Source organism: Syzygium oleosum, unplaced genomic scaffold, assembly GCF_021117445.2.
Source record: "Syzygium oleosum isolate NSW1041296 unplaced genomic scaffold, Sole_v2.1 Sole_v2.04, whole genome shotgun sequence".
Lineage (NCBI taxonomy): Eukaryota > Viridiplantae > Streptophyta > Magnoliopsida > Myrtales > Myrtaceae > Syzygium > Syzygium oleosum.
Window position 1 is genome coordinate 8168615 of NW_026607488.1, and position 20187 is coordinate 8188801.

The 20187-nt window shown below is 44.0% G+C and overlaps 1 protein-coding gene across 1 annotated transcript; it reads left to right on the top strand.

The window, feature by feature from the left end:
* The first annotated feature begins 871 nt into the window (after window positions 1-871).
* Window positions 872-13692, top strand: LOC115685291 (disease resistance protein L6-like). Its single transcript, XM_056310362.1, has 5 exons — window positions 872-1007; window positions 3134-3283; window positions 3377-3524; window positions 13342-13495; window positions 13582-13692. The coding sequence occupies exons 1-5, from the start codon at window positions 872-874 to the stop codon at window positions 13690-13692; spliced, it is 699 nt and encodes a 232-aa protein (XP_056166337.1).
* The last annotated feature ends 6495 nt before the right edge of the window (window positions 13693-20187 follow it).

Below are 20187 nucleotides of genomic sequence, written 5' to 3' on the forward strand. Positions count from 1 at the left end.
GTTTCCAAATTTCACTCTTACGCGGCATGCTCTCTTGTTATTAGATCGTACACAGTTGAAAATCTCTCGAGGATTAAGTTCCATTTAAACCTGTGAAATTGGATAGAGTTTTAGGTTTTTCTTTCCACCTTTCTAGTGTTATTGTTATAAAGAGAATAAATTGCGAAATTCGCATCACTATGCATGCTGTTGTTGGATAAGGTGCAATAGATGTCGTGATTCAAAAACACATAAAACTTTGATACATCACTTGGCCAAAAAATACTGAGAATTGAAATGATGCATCGTGATTTTCAAAAGGACAAATTGAATTATTTTTGCAACTAATGCTTTTCTTTTGGTAAAAGAGTGGGGAGGGGTGACCAGCACTCTCTCTTTATCCCATCTGGGAATTATCGTAAGGTTCCATACTTACTATAGAAAGTTTAGTGTAATTCACAACTACTCCACACAACTCACAATCCAAAAGTTTAGTGTGATTCACAACTATTCCGCACCACTCACAATCCAAAGATTCGAGATTGGCAGGTCAACATTATTGGCCCATTAAGATGTTACCAACCAAAAATTCTCTTCACACGAGTTATGGTGCTGTTAGGTAACGCATCACGCGATGACTACAGAGTGAGGTTGAAGTTGATTGGTGGGTTTTGGTCCGGTGAAGAAATGATGTTAAGACCGAGTCCCAATTTTGATGCCCACCTTCCACCTCCCATTTTTTATTTTTTGCGCCAGCCAACCGCCGCTGTATTTTTTCTTTGCAGATTGATTCTTATCTTACGTCCATAAATTCTCCAAAATCACATCTTTTAAACACTACTCTTACGTCTCCCCTTTATCAAACTCGATCACTACACTTTAGCTCCTGAACATGGAGAGGAGGGACTCATCAAGCGGCATAATGCCATCAACGACTGATAGAGGTGATGTCGAGTCGTCGCTGGGAGCTGAATACGAGGTATTCTTGAATTTCAGAGGGCCCGACACTTGCTTGAGTTTTGCAAACTGCCTCTGTAATAATGGGCTTAAATAACCCATTATTTTATCTAGAGCCCAGCCCATTAACTTGTCTATATATTTTTTCAACGTGAATTGGTGAAGGAGCCTCGGTGACCGAAGAGAGAAAGGGGAGAAGAAGGGAAGAAGAAGAAATGCACGCAGAGGAAGAAAAAGGGGAATAGGGAAAAATCTTCGTGCGTTTGTGATCCGGACGACTCGATAAGACGAATCAACGTCGTTTTGTAACGCCGGGTAAGTAATCGAGGCCTCTATTCGTCTAATCAGATCGATTTCGGAAATTAGGGCACAAATTTAAAGGAATATCGATTTTGAATTGCGAGGCTCGATTGAGGAGTTATTAAGTTGTAATTTTGCGTGGAATGATGGTTTATGGTGTTGTAAAGTGTTGGGGCTTGTTGAGTAGCTATTTCGTAGTATGGTTGTTCGGGACGAATTTCGGAGTTACGTGTTACTCGAGCGGCGAAGTCTGATTTTTGAGTCATAAAGCTGCGCATTTTTATAGAATTGGTAGTTTACGGTGTTGCGGAGCCGTGAGATTTTACGGAACCTGATTTGGACTTACGGTTTGCCAAATATGAATTTTTGAAGTTGAGTGCGCGCAGTGAACAGTGCGCGATCAGCGGTTTTTAGGCCGATTTTTGTCGGTCTTCGGCTCAATTTTAGGACGGCCAAGTTGGGGTTCTTATAATGCTCTGAATAAGCTTTCTCTTGACTATAAGTTCGCTTAGAACAGAGTTTAGTGGAGAAAGTTATGGCGCAATCAAGTTTTGCGCTCAAGTTTCGCATCGTGGATGAATTTGGATAATCGCTTTGGACGAATGATTTGAGGGCGTCTTTTAGTTGTTGTGTTAGTGTCTAAGCCCAATTTAGCTGAGTCGTAGCTGAAGAAACATTTTACTCGGTTTTGACACCGTTTTTCGACTTATTCCTAGGTATTTGAGTGCGTCGGCTCGAGAAACCGCCGTAGGTTAGTTTTTCAGCTTTTCAAGGTGAGTGATACTATTTCTTCTTTGAATTTGTAAACTCATGTTTAGAAAATGATATGTATTAGACATGTTACCATATAAGAAATGGCATTTTGATTGCATAAAATTGGATTGAGCATTTACTGCCATTTTGTGTATTTAAAATGAAAGATTATCTTTTGATTTCGGTTTGAATTTACTGAATGCAAATAGGTTTGCGAAACCTTTTGAGAAAGACTCATGAGGAGTTCTTGCATTTGAATGTGGCTTATGAAGGGTTTTATATCGGTTTATGAAATGGTTTATGAAATGATTTCTGGAATGGGTTTTGTAGATTGGTGGATGATATTGTTGTGGATTTTGGTGCTCAGTGTCTCTGTGAACCCAAATGAGGGGTTGTGGGTATGCGCATACTAGTCTAGGATATTCTTGTGGGCCGAGCCACCGGCTTTTAGTAGGTGGAGACCTTGCCAAGGGGGGGGATCTTGGTCGCCTTTCACGGGGCGTTATCCGTGATCATACTTAGATTTCTGAGCATGAGATTGGCCAATGGAATGGACCATTGGCACGTGCTTTTCGACGAGATTGGCCAATGAATTTGACCATTGGTTTCTTCTTTGATATTATTAATTGGAATGAGCTTTCCTATTGTGAAAATGTGATGTTTAAAGTAGTATATAACGTATTTTGAACCTGGAGTTGGTTATATGTTGGGTTATTTGAGTTTTCGTTTGGTCTTACAACTGTGTGCATAGTAGGTGCTCGATCTACCTAGAAGAAATGTATTACTCACTGAGCCGTGGTAGCTCATTCCTCTCATCTTACTTGTTTTTCAGGTTCTTCACCGAGACGTTAGTAGGCGCGAGAGTTCCGGTGTCGGGGAGGACATTTTGATAGTTGGGACTTTTTGGTACGAGTTGCACATAGATGTGGAGTTTAAGTATTAGCCTGTTGCTAGTTATGCTTTTGGCCTATTGGTGGATTGTAGTTAACTTTGATATTGTAACCAGATAAACTCTCTATCACGTATATATATGTGGATGCATATATTAAGATATTAGGTGAGTTTCGGTTATGTTTTGGCTGCGTCCTTTTGTGAAAGGATGGCCGTGTCACGCCCTTATTCTTGTTGAGTTTGGGGTGTGACAGCCTCTATCACTCCATGGATGTAGCTAGGATTCGCGTGTTGAGAGACAAGGAAGAGATCAACAAAGGCAAAGTGATCCGAGACAAACTGGAGCATGCGATCAAGAGCTCCACAATTTGCATGCCCATCTTCTCTAGAAACTACGCATCCAGTGCTTGGTGTCTTCTCGAGCTGGAATACATGGTTGATTGCTTGAGAAACAGTGATGGCAAATCGATGATCATGCCAATTTTCTTTGATGTGGATCCTGACAATGTCAAGCTCAAAACCGGGCTGTACCACGATGCACTGCAAAAGCACGAGGAGAAGTTTGGCTACAATGTACTGCAGGGATGGAAGGAGGCTTTGAAGGAGGCCGCTCAAATCAAAGGAAGGGATCTTAAAGATAGAGGGTAAGGTTTGAGCCGCTTCTTTTTTCTTTTTTCAGTTTAATTGATATAAATATAAATAATAGAAAAACTTTCATCCTTGCATGAAAATTTAAAACTCTTTTTCATCAACTTATCACTCAATTCACATTTAATTAATTGGTCACTTAATTCCTATAAAAAATGATCCATTTCTCTTCATCCGTAAATCACACAACTACGCAGCCTCAACAGTAATAATAAATAATGGCTAAATTTTTATTATTCAATTTTATGTAATGAATAATATAATTATAAAACAAATATCAATTAAGATTTAGGATCAATTATGAATGACGATTAATAAATTTATATTATAGTTGATAAACATGAATTATATGATCAATATTAAATATCTGGTAATTCTACATCATAATTAATAAATATAATGTAATATACTAGTCAATTAGAAATTACAATATGAACAAAAAAATTACAAAGTACATTAATATAATTTAAATAGAATGATATTATAATAAATACAAGTAAGTAAAATATTAAACAAATTTATTAGTATTTGTTAAAATACTCTCATTCAATAGTATTACTACAATGTTTTTCTTACAATAAATATAATTTCCATTTCATTTCCACAATTCACCAAACAAAAATTTTGGAGTCATCGTTCCATCCCATTTCATTCTCTGTCCATTCCATTCTGGCGTACTAAACGTAACACATTAGAAATCACATGACCTTGTCTCTTCAAAGAAAAACATTCTTTTATTCTGGTAAAAAGGGAGACTATTAGTTTATATCAGTGACGGAGCCAAATTTAAGTCGAGAGGAGGCCAAAGTCTTTGATGAAATGCATGTAGAGTTCAAAAAAATTCCTTTAGCACATGAGAAGTGAATAAACTTATTACATACTAAGTGAACATAAATATGTATCTGGACAAGAGAAATATTTTTTCTTGATGATTGTTTACTTTGATCTTAAGAAAATTTAGAAGTTATTTTTTAGCAAGAACTTCTGTACCAAAATATTCAACTAATGTTGGCTTCATCATAATTTAAGTAATAATTCTATGAATGGAAAAATTTACCTAAACAACCTAGATTGCTATACGAGGCGTATTAAAAATTTCAATGAAAAAGCACAATTTCTTACAAGAAAAATAATACAAAGAAACAAAGAATACCAAAGAATTGTTACTACATATAAGGTAAGATCTAAAATAACAAAGTGCCAAATGAATTCTCTACTAAGACATAACAACTCCAATACTATTCATTATTCAAGTTTGTTGGAAATAAAAAAGACTTTTCGTAATCCAAGCTCATCTCGTGAATTGGATTCTTGCAATTATTATCTAGAGATTTGGAGTCTTGGAAATTGTTATCGAGGAAATTAATGTTTACTTATTGTTGCTTGTTTTCAAGATAGTTTTCAATTGTTCTAGTCATCTAAAGGGTCTATAAATATTATGTAATCCTTCAAGACATATTTGAATATCAATTCCAAATTTTATTATTCCAACATTTGGTATCAGAGCCAGTTTTGGCTAAGTTTTGTGAATTCGGCTTACAAAATCTCGTGTCATATGGCCTCTATGAATGGTGCCGGGACGATCCAACCTCAACTCCCAAGGTTCGATGGGAAGAATTTTGAGCATTGGAAGATCCAGATGGAGGTGCTATTCGGGTTTCAAGAGCTGACTGAGATTGTGGAAGAAGGATTCGTGGAGCCAGAAACGCCGACAGATTTGACAACGGAGGAGCAAAGGACGATAAAAGAAAATCGCAAGAAAGATCGTAAGGCTCTCTTTTACATCTTTCAAGTGATAGATTCGTCAATCTTTGAAAAAGTGGCGAATTCGAAAACGGCAAAAGAAGCTTGGGACTCTCTCATCAAAATATGGTCCAGAAGGTTCGGCTTCAAACTCTTCGTCGACAATTCGAGCTCCTTCAAATGGAAAAGTCGGAGTCCATTTCCGACTATTTCTCACGGACATTGGCTCTTGTCAATCAAATGAAGGCCAATGGTGAGACTATTGGTGACCAACAGATTGTTGAGAAGATTCTTCGGACGCTAACTTTGCAGTTCGAATATATTGTGACTTCCATTGAAGAGTCTCGGGATCTCTCTATTTTGACAGTTGATGAGTTGATGGGCTCTCTACAAATGCACGACCATCGACTCAAGGAGAAATCCAGGACGGTAGAGGAAGCTCTACAAAGCTAGTTGGTGTTGCCCGATGAAAAGAAGAAACTTTCTAATCAAAGGAAAGATAAAAAGTGGCAAGAGAAGCATTCTGGACAACGAAAAGATAAGTCCCATATTCAATGTTTTAATTGTAAAAAGTATGGGCACTACCAATCTGATTGTCGAAGCAAGAAGATTGGTGGTCAAAAGTTTCATGCCAAGGTAGCAAGATTTGTTGATAGCGACGATGAGCATGACAATGCTCTTTTATTCACGTGTGATGCTGCGGTGGAAATCCAGAAGAACATTTGGTACTTAGACACCGGATGTAGCAATCACATGTACGGCGAGAAGGAATTATTCTCAAAACTTGATGACACCTTTTGTTCGGAGGTGAGGTTCGAGAATAATGCCAAAGTCCCTATCATGGGAAAGGGGACAATTAAAATCAAGGCGAAGGATGGGTCGGTTCAAAGCATTTCCGACATTCATTATGTTCCCGGTCTTCGAGAAAATCTCCTAAGCATGGGACAATTGTCCGAGCGAGGCTATCACATGACCATTAAGGATGAGCTTTGCACGATTCATGATGGCAAAGGAGGGTTGATTGCGAAGGTAAAAATGGCTCGAAATCGACTTTTTCCTTTGTATATTAATTATGCTACCTCGTGTTTTAGTGCCTCGGTGCAAGATTCTTCATGGCTTTGGCACAAGCGGTTTGGGCATGTGAATTTTGACAGCTTGAAGCTGTTGTCTCGAAAGAAGATGGTGCATGGACTACCCGAAATTTCTTCTCCGAAGGAGATATGTGAACCATGTGTTATTGGAAAAAAGTGCAAAGACAGCTTCCCTTCGGGACAATCATGGAGAGCTTCAAAGCCGTTGGAGTTAGTGCACTCCGACCTTTGCGGACCGCTATGTGAATCGTCAAATCGAGGGTACAAGTATTTTATTACCTTCATTGACGACTTTAGCCGGAAAACATGGGTTTATTTCTTGAAGCACAAGTCCGACGCCATTGATGCTTTCAAGGAGTTCAAAGCCTATGTAGAAAAACAAAGTGGGCACCAAATTCGGATTCTCCGAACTGATCGTGGCACAGAATATTTGGTTGGTGATGGCTTCTTCAAACAGTGCGGCATCAAGCATCAATTGACAGCACGGTATACTCCTCAACAGAACGGAGTAGCGGAGAGAAAAAACCGCACTATTGTTGATATGGTTCGTACCATGCTTTGTTCCAAATAATTGCCTAAGCATTTCTGGGCGGAGGCGGTTGCTTGTGCTGTTTACTTGTTGAATCGGTGTCCTACTAAAGGTCTTGAGTTCAAGACTCCGGCGGAGGTGTGGAGTGGTCGAATCCCTTCAGTTCAGCATCTTCGTGTGTTCGGGTGTATTGCTTATGCCCATGTGCCAAATGAGCTTCGCAAGAAGCTTGATGAGAAGAGTGAGAAGTGCATCTTCCTTGGTTACAGTAATGAGACCAAGGGTTATCGGTTGTATAATCCGGTAACAAAGAAAGTCGTTATCAGTCGAGATGTCACCTTTGATGAGGAAGGTGAGTGGACTTAGAGCGCGGAGGAAAAGAAGCAGTTTCACTTTGTCCTGGATGAGGAGAAGTCGGTTCAACCCGATTCAGATAGTCAATCTGAACTAGTAGCGGCATTGGTGCAATCTGTTCCGATAGCAGAAATTCAATCGGATTCTGCTGAAACGTCCGCACGTCTACGGCGAGAACGAGTTTTACCAACTCGTTTGAGGGATTGTGTTTTGTCCAATGATGATAATCCCTCTGATGAAGAAATTATTAATTTTGCTCTCTTTGCAGATTGTTATCCGACAAACTTTAAGGAGGCTTCCCAAGATGATGGTTGGGTTCGTGCTATGGATGATGAGATATATGCGATTGAGAAAAATGATATGTGGGAGCTCACTTCTCTTCCAGAAGGCAAGAAGTCCATCGGCATGAAATGGGTCTATAAGACCAAGTACAAGCCTAATGGTGATGTTGATCGGTTGAAGGCTCGTCTTGTAGTCAAGGGTTACAAACAAAAACTCATGATTGACTATTTTGAGGTATTTGCTCCGGTTGCAAGAATGGATACTATTCGCATGATCTTTGCTTTGGCTGCTCAAAGACGTTGGAAAATACACCAAATGGATGTCAAGTCCGCATTTCTCAATGGCGTACTTGAGGAGGAGGTGTATGTGGATCAACCCGAGGGGTATGTCAAGAAAGGACAAGAGGGTTTCGTCTACAAATTGAAGAAAGCTCTTTACGGTCTCAAGCAAGCACCGCGAGCATGGTATTCCAGAATTGATTCTTATTTCATGAATCATGGTTTTGACCGATGTCCTTTTGAGCATGCTTTATATGTGAAGATTGGCTTGAACGGTGAGATGCTCATTGTTTGCCTATATGTTGATGATCTCATATTTACCGGAATTTGTCCAGAGATGATTTCTGATTTCAGGGAGGCCATGACTTGTGAGTTTGAGATGGCGGACATGGGTCTCATGTATTATTTTCTCGGCCTTGAAGTTACACAATCGGAGGATGGTATTTTTATTTGTCAACAAAAGTATGCCAAGGATATTCTTGAGCGTTTTAAGATGGCTACTTGTAAACCAATTAGCACTCCAATGGAGGAAAGATTGAAGTTGACAAAAGATGGAAGTGGCTCCGAAGTCGATCCCACATATTTCAAGAGGCTAGTCGGGAGTCTACGATATTTGACTTCTACTCGACTAGATCTTGTTTATAGTGTTGGGATGGTAAGCATATTTATGGAAACTCCTAGACAATCACACTTGCATGTGGTAAAACGAATTCTACGGTACATTAAAGGTACTGTGGATGATGGTATATTCTACACTGTTTCTAATGATTTTCAGCTTATGGGATATACAGACAGTGATTGGGGAGGTGATATTGGAGAAAGGAAGAGTACTTTCGGTTATGTTTTCTCTTTAGGAAATGGAATTTTTTCTTGATCCTCGAAGAAGCAACAGGTGGTTGCTTTGTCCAGTGCAGAAGCGGAATACATAGTAGCGGCTTATTGTGCTACTCAAGCAGTTTGGCTACGTTTGATGTTTGCTGAATTACGCCATAAGCAGGAGCATTCGACGGTGATTAATTGCGATAATAAGTCAGCAATTGCGCTTGCAAAGAATCCGGTCTTTCATGGAAGAAGTAAGCACATTGATATAAAGTATCATTTCATTCGAGATCTGGTGAAGTCCGAGGAGATTGTGTTACAGTTTTGCAAGTCGGAAGATCAAGTGTGTGACATTCTGAAATCTGACCCACTTAGAATTTATGAAATGGATGGTTTTATGAACGTGCTTGTAGTTAGATCTCGCCCGGAACTGATCACTCCTGGGATACTAACCAATAGGGAATGACTAATTAGGGATTTAAATTCGCGCGACCAAAGAAACTCGATCGTGAATCGACTTTCAACCATAAAAATTGTCGAGGTGACATTTTGAGCCAATGTAGGCCAATCCAAGGATAGTTAGGGATCAATTCGCCGCTGTCATATTAGTGGATCGCGAGTGATTCCGCTTTACCACGAGATGAATTGACGAATGACCCTAAACCTATACCAAACGATCGCGCCTGTCGGAACTAGCGATCGATCCTCGCGATTAAGTGACAACCGAGGTCATCACGACTCGAGTGAACTTAAATGTGGCTTGATTCAGTATCGGCTACGGGTCAAATGTGCGAATTTCCCCAAAAGCCACCCGTTAGTTCGAGATACGCTCAAGTTACGTTAATTAAATTTAATCATTAATTAGAGATCAAGTTTGGGCATTGGAAATTATGAAGGTCACGACAGGATAATTGGACGATGTTGTTATTAGATCGGTCAGCCTCAGATTTGTCCAGATTCTTCAGAAAATTCGAATTTTGGCGAGAAATGGAAAATGACCGTTTTACCCCTGGGACTTTGTTAAGGCCAAGTATAATGGGAGAGGGGCATTTTGGTCATTTCACACCTACATTAGAGATAGAAATTTTTGGACAATTTTGCCCTTGGAAATTTTGTGAAATTCCAATTTTGCTCCTGGATATTTTTGGCAAGGATTAATCTAGACCGTTGATCTTAGGATAAGATCAAATCGTGGCCGTTGGTTTGGAGATAGAGAGAGGGGTAGGATGGTCATTTGGCAAGGGCTAGACACCAATTATTGGTGCTCTTAATATTTATTTCCAATTTCTCTCTCTCCCTTTCACTCTCTCTCACTCTCTCGGCATCTCTCTCCCTCTCTCCCTCCCGGTCGAGCTTCCTCCCCCACCCTGCTGTGACCGTGGCCAGCCGTCGCCGTCGCTTCCCCGCCGAGCCGGATCAGCCGCATGCCAGAGCCACCGCCGCCGCCGTGGCCGCTCGCCTCACACCACCACGCCTCACCGTCACTCTCTCTCTCCCTTGTTTTCCTCCTCACCGAACACCATCACAGCTCTCATTCGGTTTAGCCCCAGCTAAGGTGAACCAGCAGACCGTCCAGCCACAGCCGCCGTCGCCGTATGCTCATCGAGTGGCCGCCGGCTTGCCGCCCCTTCCTTCAGCCCAAGCTAGACTAGGATTACAAGTAAGTGGCATCCTAAACTCTATTTAGGATATCGAGTATCGACGGACGTAATTAGAGGCTGAATCGGGTTAATTAGGGGCCGATTTGGGTGAATTAGAGATTGTTTAGGGGTTAATTTGGTGGACTGATTTGGGGGTTGAACTTGGCTGGTTTGTGGATGGATTTGTGATGGTTTCGGGGCTGATTTAATGCTGAATTGGGTGCTGAAAATTGTGGCTCGCAATGATGAGCAATATGGTCCGATTTGGGGACTAAATGTGTCGGTTTGATGTGCGTGGTGTCGTGGCTGGTTGTGGTGCTCATTATGGCTTGAAATAGACATGGAAATGTTGAGTTTATGCTCATGATTGTGGCTGTGATTGTGGGTCCAATGGCGGCCTTGTATGCTCGTTGGATTGTGAATTGATTGATTGAAATGTGGACCGTTATATGCATGCATGGGCTGAATTGAATTGACTGGCAATTGGCCATGATTGGGTGTTAATTGAGCATGTGAAATGCGTGAGGTTCGACGTGTGCATGGGCTGAATTTGATCAGCTAATAATTTGGCATGTTGGTGTGTAAGTCGAGCATGTCCGTATGAGGTTCGAGCGAGTGATTAAATGAGAAATTTATGTGGTATGTCGTGCGTGTGGTCACGAGAGTCCCTGAGGCGTGTACTGTAACGCGGGGAATTGTGCCGTCTTGAGGCGTGTACTTCAACGCGGGTTGTGCCGTAGGTGGTGGATGTTGAGCCTGAGGCGTGTACTGTAACGCGGGTTGCTAGCAAGTCAAATGATAATAGTGTGATGAGGCATAAACGAGTGTGTGCGAAATGCCGAGCTTGGAAATGGCATATATTTGACTTTGTCTGTGGGCATGGAAATTAATTGGGAGTGTGCATGTAGTTGGGAATTGTGTAATTGAGACTAACCTGCAGATTGCGCATATCAAAAGCCCAGGTAAATGCAATTGTGTGCATGATGTGTGTTTATTGGGTGATATTATGTTTGGTCTTGTCTGGAGTTACGTGTTAGCCTAGGTGGGGTTTAGGGTGTGTACTTGCTGAGACGTGTTCTCATGGTTGTTTCAACCAAACAATTTCAGAACCCCGGCCTGAACCATGAATCTCCCACCACCGCCGCCTGAGCGTTTTGGATTACCGATGCACACCGACCATGCAGTTGTAGAGTATTCGATAGATGATAATATGGCTTGGATCAAGCATTCTACCGTAGTCTGGGTAGACATAGGGCAACCCCTCTGGCAGGCCCACACCTATACTGCCTGGTGTTTTCGGGATGGGATGGATGAGTTTGGCCCCATCCATGGCTTTGATGTTCCCTTTGACAGAGTAGGGGATTGGGATTCGTCGGCCATACCCCCTCCCGATGGTGAGATGACTAGCCTGGATACTAGTCTCGCCCAGTCAGGACATCAGCACATACCCGCAGCACCCGAACCTTCAGTAGCTGAGCCTGATTCGGAGCCGGAGGAATCACAGGCAGGGTATGATCCGATGGATGTGGATCTAGGTGCAGTGCCAGAGGAGGAACCCGAAGAGGAAGAGCCCGAAGAAGAGCCTGAAGAGGAACCGGAGGAGGAACCAGAGGATGAGCCAGAGGAAGAGCCAGAAGAGGAGTCTGAAGAGGAGGAAAGAATTGAGGTTCCGATAGAGTCGGGGGATGAAGACAACCCGATTGAGATCGAGGCGGATATGGAATCTTCCGAGGAGTAGGTTGATCAGGGGATTTCAGATTTGGATTCCGGGGAGACTGAATCGGAGTGGATGCCGTCTAGAGGGCGTAGGGGATAGTCGAGGGGTAGAGTGAAGGGTTTGAAGTGTCCCATTTTTGGATTTTAGGGTATACCCAGGCTACTGATCTTTTTGATGTCGGTGGTGTAAATTTTGGAAGCTCGGTGTGCATGTATATTATGTGGATTATAAATGGTGGATATTATATAAGTTTGAATCGGTAATGGATGTATATTCTCCCTGTTACCCCTAGTCAATTATTGTCTGGGTTTTTGTGGCTTTCGCTAGTGCTTTATCTTTGACGTGTTGGTTTGGGTCGGCGGCGTTTCTTGGGACGTCGCACTAGTTCGACCGAAGAGGGATGTTGCGAGCTCGATGGGGTTCGGGGCGTGATAAAGTGGCTGACATGTTTACTAAGCTGTTGAAGACAGACTCCTTCCTTAAACTCAAGAGAATGATCGGCATGGTCAAGATGAGCTCGGTTTAAGGGAGGCTGTTGGAAATAAAAAAGACTTTTCGTAATCCAAGCTTATCTCGTGAATTGGATTCTTGCAATTATTATCTAGAGATTTGGAGTCTTGGAAATTGTTATCAAAGAAATTAATGTTTACTTATTGTTGCTTGTTTTCAAGATAGTTTTTAATTGTTCTAGTTATCTAAAGGGTCTATAAATATTATGTAATCCTTCAAGACATATTTGAATATCAATTCCAAATTTTATTATTCCAACAAAGTTGCATCTTTTAGATAGAATAAGATATATTTTTTAAACTTTTAGATCAATTTTTGTGGTTTTGATATTGAAAACGATGGTTCTAGCTATTACTATTTTAATCCATTTCAAACGTAGAAAACAGAGGACATAGTAGATGTGAGCAATAAAAAGGATTAAACAAATCCTGTGCATATATTTAAAGGAAGATAAAAGGTTTGGACTTTTACAATTTACGGATGAGGGAGCATCTTTTATTAAGTTTAAGATTTCATTCTTATCATAACAATTTACATCTTTGACCATTGAATAAAATATTTAATTGCAAATCATATTAAGTAAATTGACATGGATTTTCATTTTTTAAAAAATAACAGTTAGAGCTTGAAACTATACATAAATTACAAGTAATCTCTACTTGTCATTTAATTTTTTCCTATAGATCTGCAAAGTCTATGTACAACATTTGTTGGGTTGGGGCGGTCGCCCCTGCTTGCCTCTCCTCCCTTCGTGGCTGGTTTATATTTGATTTACAATATTCCTAAACTTGATAGGTTAGTATTCTAATTGTGATCTTTCTGACTAGACCCTTTCTATCAAATATGACAGCCAAGGCGAAGTCATTAGATTAATCGGTTCTGAAGTTTTGATCAAGTTGAATGAGAGAGAGAAAAATCTACCCAATTATGTAGTTGGAATTCATGATCGTGTTGAAGAAGTCGTGCACCTGTTAGATGAAGGTTCTCCTGATGTTCGATATCTTGTAATTCACAATATGGGAGGCATCAATAAGACAACTCGTGCGAAGGTTGTCTTTAACCAAATTTCTAGTTGGTTTGATGGGTGTAGCTTTCTTTCCAATGTTCGAGAAGCTTCAGAGGATGTCAAAGTCGTCCAATTGCAAAAGCAATTATTGTCAGAAATTCTCAACTTCAGACCAGTGGAGATTTTTTACTGTGATGCAGGGATTTACCAAAATAAAAGGAGATTCCGCAACAAAAAAGTCCTCATTGTTCTTGATGACGTAGATAAGTGCGACCAACTCTTAAAATTTGCAGAAAAACGTGATTGGTTTGGTCTTGGGAGCAGAATTATGATTACGACGAGGGACACCAACTTTTTGCTGATCAAAGAGGGGAATCGAGAAAATAATGTCCAAATTCATTTTGAAGAGTTTAAAATCTATGAAATGAGAGAATTGTGCCATCGTCATGCTCTTCAACTTTTCAGTAAGCATGCATTCGAAATGGATTCCCCTCCACATAATTATTATCATATTTCTCTTGATATTTTACGCAAAAACTGGTGGACTTCCTTCGGCTCTTGAGGTCATCGGTTCCTCTCTGTGTGGCATTCAGTAAATCACTTTGGAATGCCACATTGAAGAAATTAGATTTAGTTCCCAATCAAGATGTCCATCGCAAATTAAAGATTAGTTTTGATGTCACGCCCCGAACCCTAACGAGCTCGTGACACCCCTACAACAGTTGTATCGAACGCGATGTCCCAGGACGCATCGCCGACCCATACAAAACATGCAAAGGCGTACGCAAGCGGAAGCGAATCATGACAACCCAGATAGTATATAATAACAAAGGGATATCACTAGCACAAATTAATAAACGCATTTCATATACTTGGCACAGGCTTACAACCTTCATTTACACCACCACCATCCAGACTACTAACTTCAAATCACGTTCATCAAAAGGGGCGGTGGTTGTCAAACTTATCTCCTCTACAAAACGGGGCGCTCAAAAGACAGGGTAACCCAACCTATCCCCGGTCCCGATGGTACCCTGACGGCGTCTCCAACTTGGTCACGATCGCGGATCTGAAATGGTTTGCATTACAGCAATGAGAATAAATCTCAATAAGCAGACAACCTAAACCCCACCTAGGCCAATGCATACCCAGACGAGTCCCAACATGCAATCTATCAATTGACATATTCGAATTCACATAACACACTTACCTCGCCTCCAATCACACGCCAACTCTGCACATTAGTCAAACACTATAATGCAATAATAACCCAAGCACATATCACGATCACCCGAGCGTCATACACACGTGCATTCATCCAATTCAACCAATTACATTACACATGCACATCCATCCGACTTTCACACGACCCGGGTCAATACCCCACAGGTCCTTTCTCGCCACCCGCGTCAACACGCTCCAGGCTGGTAGCCCTCCGATCAATCCGGACTTTGTCCCGCGTCAACACGCCTCAGGACCTTTCTCACGATCCGGGTCAACACCCCACAGATCCTTTCTCACATTCTCACAACCCGCGTAAACACGCCTCAGGTCAGCCCTCCGATCAATCCGGGCTTTGTCCCGCGTCAACGCGCCTCAAGACCTTTCTCACGACCCGGGTCAACACCGCACAGGTCCTTTCTCACAATCCGGGTCAACACCCTACAGGTTGGCAGCCCCCCGATCGATCCGGGCTTGGTCAAGCAAACACACACGCCACTTAATTCAATCCATTCCACGTCAATCACATATTCAAACAACGCCATAATATGATCAACCGCCACTCATTCCAATTAATCCATGCAAGTATCAAATTCATTCCTCAAGGCATCACAAGTTAGCCACATTGCTCAACCATCATTCTAACACATCTCAAGTGCCCAATTCCAAGTCATGAACTCCCCACAATAGCCCATAAATTCGACGTTCAAGTCGGCCATATTTAAATATCCAATTCACCCACAAACGCCACGACAGCCCAATCATCGAACTCATCTCAATCAGTTACTAATTTAGCCACAACTCACCACAATTTAATCTACCAACTAGCCACAATATCGTTGCAATTTAGTCTACCAACGGGCCACATTCAAACATCAATAATAACCTTAACTTAGCCACTAAACCGATACTAATCAACCCCTAAACGAGTCTAATAATACTCATTATACTAAGTAGGGTTTAGGGAATCACTTACCTAGGTCCAAGCCAAGGGAGACCAAGCAAAAGCCAGCAAAGGCCAGTTGGAGCGGCGTCGGGCCCGGCACGGCACGGGCACAGCGGCCGGTAAAGCGCTCGGCCACGGGCTAGGCGCTCGGCCACGGCAGGGCACTCGGCCAGGCGACGGGCGAGCGGCTGGGACGGCTCGGGCACGGATGACCGAGCGACTGGGTGACGATGGGCGAGCGACTGGGCGATGACCGGCGAGCGGCTGGGCTACTTGGCCACGGCCGGGACGGCGGCCAGGCGCTCGGACGACGGGCTCGGCCACGGCGGGGACAGTCCGGCCACGGCAGGGACAGCCAGGCGTGCTCGGCCAATGCCCGGGCAGGCGGTCGGCGAGCTGGGCGAGCGGCTGGGCTGGCTAGGAGGCATGGCGGTGGCGACGAGCGACGGCGGCGGCGACGGGCAGTAGGGGAGCAGGGTAGCGGCGATGGGCGAGAGGGGGAGCTGGGGAGGTGGTGGCGACGGCGAGCTGTGCGAGTGGCTGGGCTGGCCGGCGAGCGAGCTGGTCGGCGTGACGCACGGTGGCGAGACGTGCAATGGTGAGTCGTGCTGGGCAGGGACGAGGTTACTGATCTTCAGCTCTCTCTCGCTTGTGGTCTTCTCTTCTTGAATTAACCCGACAGTAGGTTACTGATCATTAAGATGATCTTGCACTTGTTGTGTTGACGCTTATCCATATTAGAGAAGAAATATACTTGTGAACTTTTTTGAAGTTCAAATTTTTGTTGTCTCTAGTATGTTTCAGCATAATGACACATTATACATATCCTTCCATGCCAAAATGACAGTTGCTCAAAAGATGCACTTAGTATCTCCTAATTCGGGTCATGCTAGTACGAGAGGACTAGACTATTATTAGATCAAGCTTGTTTGTTTAAACAATGAGTTTGCGCACAGTATATTTTTCTTGAGAATCTCTTTCTCATGGGCTGTGAATGCAACATGTCAACACAACCCTTTAGTTAGGATTAGATCCCACATATATGGCAATAGGGATAGCGCTCCCTACTTCAAAGGTTGTTGTATCATATAAAGATAGTATTCCTAATTTCGTGGGTGAAGCTCCGCGTCCTCCATCAATCAATGAATTCGCACATTCGTGAAAGTTTAGTTACGGTCTATGTGACATTCCGAATTTCGATCCATTTTTGGGATTTATAAAACGTGTATTTCGTCAGTGCGCTTATAGTTAAATCTCGCCCAGAACTGATCACTCTCGGGTTATTTTAAATTTGAGATTTCGCTAGAATCGCATTCGATCGAATTTGGCCGTTATTTAGAGCCCGAACTTTGATGTCGAATTTCTCAGAATTTCGTGACGAATTTAATTGGACGGTGTCGATATTATTGTGGCCAGCGTCGATATTGCCTGGGATTGGTGAAAAGTGAAATTTTGACCGGATGCGAATTTGGACAAGTAGACCTCCCTCGTAGTGTGTTTTATTTAGTGTCTTTTGGCCAAATCCTAATTTATAATTAGGATTTTTCGTGGACCATTAGATCGATTTCGAGTTTGAACGTGGACCGTCGGATCACACTCATTGCGTTGACTTTTGTCCCTCTCTCTCTCTCTCTCTCTCTCTCTCTCTCTCTCTCTCTCTCTTTCCTCTGCCGCACCCCCTCCCTACGCGCACATCCCCTCCCCCATCTCTCCATGCAAACTCTCTCTCTCTCCTCATTTTTTCTTTTCTTTTCCTTCTTCTTCTTCTTTCTTCTTCTTCTTCTCTTCCTCTTCTTTTCCTTCCTCTTGGCCGCTGCTTTTGCTCCTTTCTTCTTGCTGCTCACCGACCGACTGCCGCTCGTCGGGACCAGCCCAGCCACCGTCCGCCATCCGCCTTGCGCTGCAGCTCGCCCAGCTGCCGCGCCGTCTGTCCAACCGTCTCCCCCGACTCGGCTGTCCTTCTCCTCCCCTTCGCACGATCAGCTTGCTCGTCCCGTCGGCACTCAGCTCGCCCAGCTCGCCTGGCCGAGCCCGTCGCCGTTGCCGGCCGCTCTCTAGCTTGCCATCCCAGCTCGCCGGCCGCTAACCCAGCTTGCCGGCCGCTCTGCAACTCACCTGGCCGAGCTCGCCGTCGCTGTCCGACCGCCGCCCCAGCTCACCGGCCAAGCTCGCCTGGTCACCGTCCTGGCCGTGCCCGGAGTTACCTAGCTGCTCGCCCTGGACTGTCCAGCAGTCGCCCGCTCGCCTGCTTGCTCGCCCGGCCGCGCATCAGCTGCTCGCCGGCCGTGTCGCCCGTCGCGCCCAGCCACTCGCCCGTGGCTGTGCCGCTCGCCCAGTTGTTCCGGCCGCTCACCCGGCCCGCTTGCCCGCTCGCCGGCCGTGGGCGAGCGCCATGCCGAGTGTTGTGCCGAGTGCCCCGGCTATGGCCGAGCGCAGTGCCGAGGGCTTTGCCTGCTGCTGTGCCCGTGCCGTGCCGAGCCCGACGCTGCTCCGACCAGCCTTTTGCTGGCTTTTACTTGGTTCCCCCTTGGTTTTGGACTTAGGTAAGTGACTCTCTAAACCTTATCTAGTACATTGAGTATTAATAGACTTGTTTAGGGGTTATTAGGGTTGGTTTAGTGGTTAATGGATATGGCTGATTGTAGAATGATTTGTGGTGATTTGGAGGCCAATTAGTGGCTGTTCTTGGCTGATTGAATTGCTGGGATTATGGACTAATGTTGTGGAGCCTATGGTTGGAAAGTGCATGGAAATGTGATGTGTTGGTGATTGTTTGCGTGGCCGGTTCATTGTGGTGCTTGGGAGTGAATTTGGGTGCTAAGTATGGTTGGTTTGTGTGAGCAGTGGGTTGAGATGATTCAATGATATTGAAGCTTGACTATGGCGTGAAAATTGATTGAATTAAGTGGCGTGTGTGTTTGCTTGACCAAGCCCGGATCGATCGAAGGGCTGCCAACCTGAGACGTAGTTATGCGGGTGTGGCTAGAAAGGCAAGAAATGACTTGAGGCGTGGTTACGCGGATCGAGAGAAATGTCCTGAGGCGTGGTTACGCGGGACTGAGCCCGGATCGATCGGAGGGCTGCCAACCTGAGGCATGGTTACGCGGGTCGAGAGAAATGTCCTGAGGCGTGGTTACGCGGGACTGAGCCCGGATTGATCGGAGGGCTAAGCCTGAGGCGTGTTAACTCGGGCTATGAGAATGGACCTGAGGCGTGTTGACGCGGGTCGTGGATAGTTGCTTGGCCACCCATGCAAAATGTGTTTGGTTAAATTGGGTGAATGTACGTGGTTATAGTGTTTGAGTGTTTATGTTATGTTCTTGAATTATTATTGTATTATGGTGATTTAACTAATATGCAGAGTTGGCATTTGATTTAAGGCGAGGTAAGTATGTTTGTGTGGATTCGAATGTGTTGGTTGTTAGATCGCATGTTAGACTCGTCTGGGTACGCATTGGCCTAGGTGGGGTATAGGTTGTTTGCTTATTGATATTTATTCTCATTACTGTAGTGCAAACCATTTCAGATCCCCAACCCCGACCTTGATCATGCCGCTGCCTCGGCGTTTTGGGGTCCCTATGCATACAATGCATGAGGAGACCGAGTATCCGGTAGGTCCCAATCAGACTTACATTAGGCACCTTACTTCAGTCTCGGTAGATGTGGGCCTAGCGGACTTGCAGCGCCACACTTACCTGGCCTGGTTCTATCAGGATGGATTGGAGTTAATTGGCCCAATCTGGGGTTTTGAGGGCCAGCAGCACGGCAACGAAGATGCCGTAGATTGGGAGCCCGGGGACGTGTATGCTCCCGATGGCGAGGTTTTGGACGCCGAAGATCCCCTGGAGAACCCTGGTCCAGAACCCGAGCCTGTACCAGAACCCGTAGCGCGGACCTCGAGCTCGAGGAGGAATTTGAAGAACCAGAACTTGAGCCCGAGCCCGAGAAGGAGCCTATGGAGTCCGAGCACGAGGATGAGCCGATCGAGATCAACTCTGACATGGAGTCTGAGTCTTTAGGATCTGATTTAGATTGGGCACTGTAGGAGTATTGGGGTGCTGGGCGTAGAAGCCTTTTGGTAGAGCCCCTTTTTGTGTATTCCGTAGTCTACCCTACCACCTGTCCCTTTTTGATGATGAAGGTAGATGCTAACCCTAGGAGCCTAATGTATGAATATTTTTGGCCTCTTGCTAATGATATGGGTTTATTGATTTGTGCAAGTACTATCCTTTCGTCATTGTTTATTTGTCTGGGTTGTTTGATTTCCGCTTCCGCTTGCGTATGTCTTTGCGTGTGTCGTTTGGGTCGGCGACACGTCCTAGGATATCGCGTTCAATACGACCGTCGAAGGAGTGTCACGAGCTCGTTAGGGTCCGGAGCGTGACATCCCATTTGATTTGGTATAAGAGCAGGTCTGCTCGATCCAAGTTGGTCGAAACCTGGAGTGATAAGGAGCGATGACTTGGGGGTAGCCAGTTAGGGAGACTCGTGTGCCATGCGTACCCCAGACTGTGTGATTGTGG

What these genes read in the sequence shown, in the direction of transcription:
- LOC115685291 (XM_056310362.1), top strand. Translation starts at nt 872, where the DNA reads ATGGAGAGGAGGGACTCATCAAGCGGCATAATGCCATCAACGACTGAT. An exon ending in AGGGATCTTAAAGATAGAGG is followed by an intron (nt 3,525 to 13,341) that starts GTAAGGTTTGAG and finishes CAAATATGACAG; the next exon opens with CCAAGGCGAAGTCATTAGAT. An exon ending in CTCCTGATGTTCGATATCTT is followed by an intron (nt 13,496 to 13,581) that starts GTAATTCACAAT and finishes TGATGGGTGTAG; the next exon opens with CTTTCTTTCCAATGTTCGAG.